We start from the raw sequence: 7,531 nt of genomic DNA, 5'->3' as shown, positions 1-7,531 counted from the left end.
GTTCACAGCAGGAGAGTTATCTAGCACTTGAACTCAATAAATGTTAAGGAATGAATACATTAGGGAAATAATAGATAGACGTAGACAAAATCTACAAAACAGTGAATCTTGTTTAGTGAGTGACTTTAAGCTCCATCTATGTCATATTTCCTTTCAAAATTAGAGGCTTACCTTTATGCTATCATTCTTAACTCCACTTAACATATACAAAACCCTTGAAGAAACAATTTCATATTTATACAATCATACTTAATCCAGGCGTGCGGTGGGAGAGCTATTCTGCTGGTGCATGACATTGTATTATAACATATTGTATTACAGTAGATGCATTTCTGCCTTACTAGGTACCTACCTCCATGTGTGAGGGGTGCGGTCAGAGCTATCCCTGTTGCACAGAGCACCAGGAAATCAGCAGTGATCCATGAAGTATTATATACTCATGTTTGGCTTGTATAGGCTACAATGTGCATATTGAATATTTATACAAAGATAACGATCCCTTAATTATGAGCAACATTCTGATGGTACTTTACCCATATTCTAGTTTATTATTCACCCTGGCCACTTCTGCAAGCACGTTCAGGTGTAAAACTTATACTTTGTAAACTTATGTTCCCAGGGAATATCCCAAGTAGAAAAACATGTAAGTCCACATTTGAGTGCCATTAACAGAGATCAGCATATTCTTCTAAGGCATGCATATTTTTAGGACTTAAGTGTCTTATTCCAGCTGTTTTTCTTCCTTAGACTATGAACAAATATAGATTATGTTATGTTGCACCGCCTGGCAACAGGGTCATTTCTGGTCATTCATTCTATTAATTCCCACACAAATATCCCACATTTTGAGTAGTTAAATCAGCATGCATTTTTGTCTGTTGGCTCATGTTTGTCAACATTCTTTCTTACTCATTCAACTCTGAACTATGACACTAAGCCTGCAAAATCTCCATTTTGCCATTGTATTAGCTTCATCAGGATGATTCGTAAAGGCTTTTCATTTTGTTTCTTATGATACTCCTTCTTCTTGAGTAAGTCCATTTCCCTTTTCATGTCTGCCACCTGTGAGTACTTACTTCAAGCATTCCTTTTTAATTTTGTATTCTGTCTTTTCTCATGGCAGGTATCCTAGTTCTGTTCCAGCCTTTCTTCTATGGTTGGTTTTCTGTACCAGTATACAAGCTGATATTCACTGTCTAGTAGCTCCTCCCTTTGTCAAATCTTTCTTTATAGTACAGCTTTCACAACCTATTCAGAACCTTTCAATTTACAGTTTTTGGCTGAAAATCAATACTCGACTCTTGTTGCCCAGCAACACTGAAATAAACTGTTTATCTTGGCATTCAAAGGCCAATGAAATCCACTCCTAGCTGATTAACTCTCAATTTTGCCATTTTTGTATCTTTTGCAGTAGGCAGAGGCATCTCTTTACTTAACACATTGATCCTTTGCTCACAGTGCCCTTCCTACCTGGAAAACGGGCTTCTCTTCACTGTGTGTGTGAATCCTATTCATCTCTCAAAGTTTAAGTGGCTCTTCCTTTAACTACTTCTGCCTCTACCTCCATCCTCTTTTCTTCTCTGAACATGCGCACAGCCCGTTCTAGTTTGACATTGTAACTGGGCATTTAGGACCTCATTTTTTACACTTGACTCAGAACTAAATCTTAAACCTTTTGATGGCAGGGTGCTATCATTGCACTTCAAATATGGGAGGCTCTTAATAGATAATGATTGATCACCTATGACTAATGACTTGATAGAAGGAAGGCATACGTTTTTCTTCTCACGTTCAATGTTCTGTCTGCCCCACCTATAAGGTAGAGTACAGTGACAAAATTCATAGCCATCTAGTGGGAAAATAGAGTCCTCTGCTCCACCTTGTGCTCCCTCTTCAGGGGAAACTTCACCACCTAGCAGCACTTTCAAGGAGCCACAGAAAGATCAACCACTTGCACTACTTGCCAACAAGTCCTGATCCTCGGGATATAACATGGAACATTTGTGGTGCTGAATTACTTATATACTGAGAATGTTTTCAAACAGTTGAGTCTCCAGGGAAAAGGTTGAAAATATCAATGAATTTGTAAGAAATGCTGTCTTCTGCACCTCCTCTCTCTCTCTCTCTCTCCCTCTCTCCCTATTTTTGCCATCCTTCTCTTCATTAGTCTTTTTCATCCTTTTTTAAATTCTTGTATTTTATTAAAGTTAATTTATTATTTTATAATTAAAACTCCATCTGTTTATTGTGATGGAGTTGTTAATAACATTCATTGTTTAAAAAATTCCTACAGACAAAATTATTTTTGAGAACTTTCAGATCGTGTTAGTCACCCCTGTATTGTTGTATTATTGCATTGGTGGTTATACATTCATTATATTTAGGTCTCCAGAAAACTAGGTCACATTCAGGATTCTTAGAAGCCTATGTAATTTTCCTTTTTCCCCACCATTAAACATTAAAACAAAGCCAATCAAACAATCAATCAAGCAACTAAGGCCTTCCCAATTCTAAAGCTACAGAGTTAAGGACAGAAAGCTAATGAAGAGGTGTCAGCAGGTCTGTTCTCCTTCCTCTTGACAGGATGTAAGTAAGACAGTAGAGACAAATCTCAGTTCCATTTTCAGAGACCCAGGGAATGAAGAAGGAAAAAAAAATTATTACCACTACCAGAGTTATTTCATTGCTGAGAAAACCTCATAGCTATTAAGGTATTCCAGTTACTTTAAACTCCTTTTGATTTTATCCACATCAAATGGATAAAAAACAACAACAACGAAAAAAAAACTGATTTGTAAGTATTTCCAAGTAGTAATAATGCATGAAGTCAGGGTATCTAAACATGCATTTACTCTTAAAGCATCCTTGCTTATTTAATAAATTTACCCTGTCTTCACAACACAATCACACAATGGGTCACCATGTATACCCTTTCTCTTCCCCGCCCCCTCAATTCACATGGATTCAGTGTTCATACTTTTCTTTGCATTTTCCCTTCTTCCTTTATATTTCTAGATTTCCTAGCAATTCACCTTTTTTTCTCACAATACTTGATCTCATTGTTCTTCCTCAAATTATCACCTTTTTCATTAAAAATGAATGAAATGTACTTCTTGCTGAGGTTCAAGAACAGAAGTATCTTGGCAGTTCAAGCAATGAGGACCAGTGATTTCTGTGCCTTTAAACGAAGATCATTACTTCTCCTTTTCAGAAGGTCAACATTAATTACTCCCTTCAGGTTTTATTCAGAAAATATGTAGTGAATACTTACTCTATGCAGACACTTTACCAGGTGGTGTGGATACCACAGCTATCGCAATGGACAACATGCTTCCCCTGCAAAGGGACTTGGCTATGTTCATCCTTTTAGCAATAATTTTGGAGGAAGAGAAATCTTTCTTAAGTAGTCAGATCTACAAAAGTAGCTCTGAAAATATATGTATGGCTGATATCAATCTAATTTTCTTTCAAATCTAAGAGAATTATTTTCCATTTTCCGAATTCTGTTGTTTGCTCCAAAATGAAATCATGATATTGGAGAGACCTAGTTTTCACTGAAATGTCAATAATTTGTGGAGTATATTTTACTTATCATCATGTAGTTTCGTTATAGTATTTGCCAAATTTAGAGATTTTCTTCCTCTTTATCTTTCTGCTTTTCTCATATCATCCATTTTTTCTATGAATGTGGCCACTCACATTCCAATAGGGTATCAGGAATATCTGGAGGAGGTAAGGAATGGATTTTTCATATCCTCTATCCTTTGATGACTTTTGCATATATTTTAATATGAATATATTTTGAACCTTTAGAAGAAGACTTCTTAACAGGGTAACTGTAGATGCCCAGTCCTTGAGGATACTTTTCACTACTTTTTAAAGTAACAAGTCAATAAGTAATTATAAAGCCTTTAAGACAGATTAGTAAATATAATTACCTGATAGTTTATTATATTTTCAATGCCTCCATTAAAACTAACTATAGCTGGACTTCAATACTGAGAAGGTTACACAAAGGTATTACTTAAGAATTATCTGGTGTCATTCTGAAGTTATAGGTTTTACCTTACAAGTCTGCATTTTTAGAATTTGCTTTCAGCATTTATTGCATTCATCACCCACACCTTAGCTCTTTTCATGTGTAAGTTATTGATCCATTTTCTCATTATTTGAGTAGCAGAATATTCCTGAGAAATACATGAGTGGCAACCCTTTTTTCCTTATTTGATCAGTAAATGAAAAAATCCACCAGCAGATATGATTTTTCATAATACTTAAAATTTATAAAACCTCAAGTATTCAAATTAAAGCCAAAATTATAGTCCAGCTAATATGTATAATAACGGGATAACATGGTAACAGTTTAAAACTGTCCCATTCTATTTTTTAAAATCATAAATTACATTTTTTGCATCATTTTGAGTCATGCTAAGTACAATAATGGATCCCCTTGTTTTCCGCATGCACAGCTATGAGGCTCTGCACAGAGGAGTGCAGAGTCCTGGGACACTCCGACCAGTGCTGGATGCCACCGCTGCCCTCACCATCCTCTGACTACAGGAGTAACATGTTCATTCCGGGGGAAGAATTCCCAGCACAACCTCAGCAGCAGCACCCACATCAGAGTCTCGAGGATGACACCCAGCCTGCAGATTCTGGTGAGAAGAAGAAGAGTTTTTCCACATTTGGGAAGGACTCCCCAAACGATGAGGACACTGGGGACACCAGCACATCCTCTCTGCTCTCGGAGATGAGCAGCGTGTTCCAGCGCCTCTTACCGCCTTCCCTGGACACCTACACTGAGTGCAGCGAGGTGGATCGGTCCAACTCCCTGGAACGCCGGAAGGGACCCTTGCCAGCTAAATCCGGGGGTTACCCACAAGGGGTGGCGGCCTGGGCAGCCAGCACACATTTTCAAAACCCCACCAACGCCCCTGGGCCCCCACTCGGAGCTCACTCCAGTGTGCAGCCTTCTTCGAAATGGCTGCCGGCCATGGAGGAGATTCCTGAAAACTACGAAGAAGATGATTTTGACAATGTGCTCAACCACCTCAGTGATGGCAAACACGAACTCATGGATGCCAGCGAGCTGGTGGCCGAGATTAACAAACTGCTTCAAGATGTCCGCCAGAGCTAGGAGATTTCGGCGAAGCATTTTTGTTTCCATGGGTACGGAAACGGGGGACAGAAAAAACCCTGAAAGAACTGGCATTGCCAAATAGTTGCATTTATCATAAATGTGTCTGTGTATATTGAATATTAAATACTGTATTTTCGTATGTACACAATGCAAGTGTGATTATTTTAATCTGTATTTTAAAAATACATTTGTACCTTATATTTATGTGTAATTTAACAGACAAATTTTATTTTTTTACTCCCATGACAAACATGTCTTTCCTAATCATGTAGAAACTAGCCACTGTTCGAATCCGATATACTATTCAACAATGAAGTGTAAAGGCACTGCTTAGGTTAGTTATGTTGGGGAAGAATTATTATGCTGAACGACCCCATGAAAGCATTATCCACTTAATTCCATTAAGTAATCTGACTTCTTTTGAAATACTTTTTAAAAAGTATGCATCATTAAAAATTTTAAGCTATTTTATTATTATTTTCACTGCTCTCTGCTAGCTTCAATAGTTCAACTCTTACAGCAAAATGGAAACATGAAGCAGAATTTTATTTTAGGATTGGGAAATATTTTGAAGAATATTTAGGAGATGACTATTTCAAATGAATTTTTCACAGATAATGACAAAAATAGGACAAAGTTAATGATTCTTAACTCCCAGGCCCCTACTATTCTAAGGCATCACATTGGCCTGTTCTTGAGAATATTTCTCTATAGTATTATTGCCTACTTATAAAAAAGGTAAACAATAAATTTAATTCCATCCTTGTAATATTAAATGTACTCAAAGAAATGGAATCTTCCCTTTAAATGGATAACAGTATGTATTCTAACAGCGTAAAGTATTAATGGACAAAGACAGTTATGTCAGTGTCTATCCTAGGATAGTAAATATAATTGATTTATTGTGAAACCATTCTATTTGAATCTTCCCTTCTCCTCTCACAGTACTTGAACCATCTTTTATCTTTTGCAATGTCTTTTTCTATAACTATTCACTTTTAGCTTTTGGCTCCAGTGCATGATCTCATATTTTTGCTTTTATTTTTAGTATAAGAACATTTAGAAAATCACATTTTGTTATTGCAATTTTGTTTTCTTTGTTGTGTGACAGTTGAGAAATTCTTTATTTATTGTGCTGTTATCTCTCTGTGTGGAATGCCTTGGTAAGAGAGATTCTTATTATGACTATTATCATTTATGACCAAGCTTCTCTTACTGTTATTTCTAATAATACACTATCTTGATTGTACTCTCCAGAAAATTTTACTGTCAATGAAAATAAAAGGACAATTAAAGTAAAGCTAAGGAACTGCTCATAAGTCAGAGTCCCGTCCTTACCTATATGTTCCAAAGCTTTGCATGCAAGATACCCTTCCAGAGAGGGTGGTTTAGTGTTGGGTTTCAAGTAATACAGAGGTTGGAACATTCAGCTAGTTTGGCAAACAAGAAAAACACAATGGAAAGGAAGGAATTTGAAGGCTGTAATGGTAATGAAAGTAGTCAACCACATTCAGGCTAGATTAAATAATTTAAATGTATTTGGACTATAAAGAAAAAAAGAATAAGTAAATGATAACTGTTTGAATATTTTGCAAATTACATAAAAAACTTTCTCAGAATATTTTATATAAAGTTGTGCAGAATAAAAACATATCCTTGCAATATTTCCAAAAGGCAAAAATATTACCCTCTCTGGCTTACTAATAGGGAATTGAAATACTAGGAATGTAACCAAAAAGTGGATAAAACTCAGATATTTGAATTCTCAAAGGAGTACCACATTAAGTAGAATGTATTACCTCTTTCAAAAGGTGCATTTTCCTTTAAAGAAAGGATTTTGCAATTACAAGAAAGTTTCAGTGTATTTTTCAGTAGATTACATACACAAATGCCAACCACATTTAAATACATTTTGCCTTTCAATTTCACTTCCTTTCAGGACATATTATCATTAAGAAAAAGACTTTCATAAATTCTCTGTTCGTAATTTAAGGCACCAACAGTAATTTAGGGAGTAAAGCTGGAAATCAATATTTCGAATAATGAAGTAAATAAAATGCCATATTATATTCGACACAACCTTTGTATACTGTCTGTATACTGAGAATTCCATGTCTTTAACTCCTTGTGTCCTTAGCCTTCTCCACTTAGAATTGCTTCCCACATCCACAGGTGAAGGAAATATTAAGTGCAGGATTTCAGCTTTTTACTTGTGTTCCTTTCACCAGCAATATCCTTTTAGTGAAAGCTGGGATGTTTGGTGCTATTATAGCGAGCTAACCTCTCATCAAGTTTATATCTCCTCTTAGATACCATAATTTTCCTCAGATTGAAATGAACATAAAAGCACTTAAAGATTCCTTTCTCCATTTGTTATTTCTTAATCCCTTT

The 7,531-nt window shown here is 36.0% G+C and overlaps 1 protein-coding gene across 3 annotated transcripts in view; it reads left to right on the top strand.

The window, feature by feature from the left end:
* PCDH18 (protocadherin 18) overlaps window positions 1–7,219 on the top strand; it is a 13,556-nt gene extending 6,337 nt beyond the window's left edge. For 2 of the 3 annotated variants that reach the window (XM_012654740.1, XM_012654735.1), the window contains exon 4: window positions 4,470–7,219. In XM_012654740.1, coding sequence (XP_012510194.1) covers window positions 4,470–5,137 — 668 coding nt within the window. In that variant the 3' untranslated portion in view covers window positions 5,138–7,219. The remainder of the gene's footprint in view (window positions 1–4,469) is intronic. The other variant, XM_012654748.1, reaches the window with a different exon arrangement.
* Window positions 7,220–7,531: the final 312 nt, after the last annotated feature.

This window comes from Propithecus coquereli, unplaced genomic scaffold, assembly GCF_000956105.1.
Source record: "Propithecus coquereli isolate 6110/MARCELLA unplaced genomic scaffold, Pcoq_1.0 Scaffold112, whole genome shotgun sequence".
In the NCBI taxonomy this organism is placed as follows: domain Eukaryota; kingdom Metazoa; phylum Chordata; class Mammalia; order Primates; family Indriidae; genus Propithecus; species Propithecus coquereli.
The sequence above is the reverse complement of the archived record's forward strand: the minus strand, read 5'-3'. Positions and strand labels throughout refer to the sequence as shown.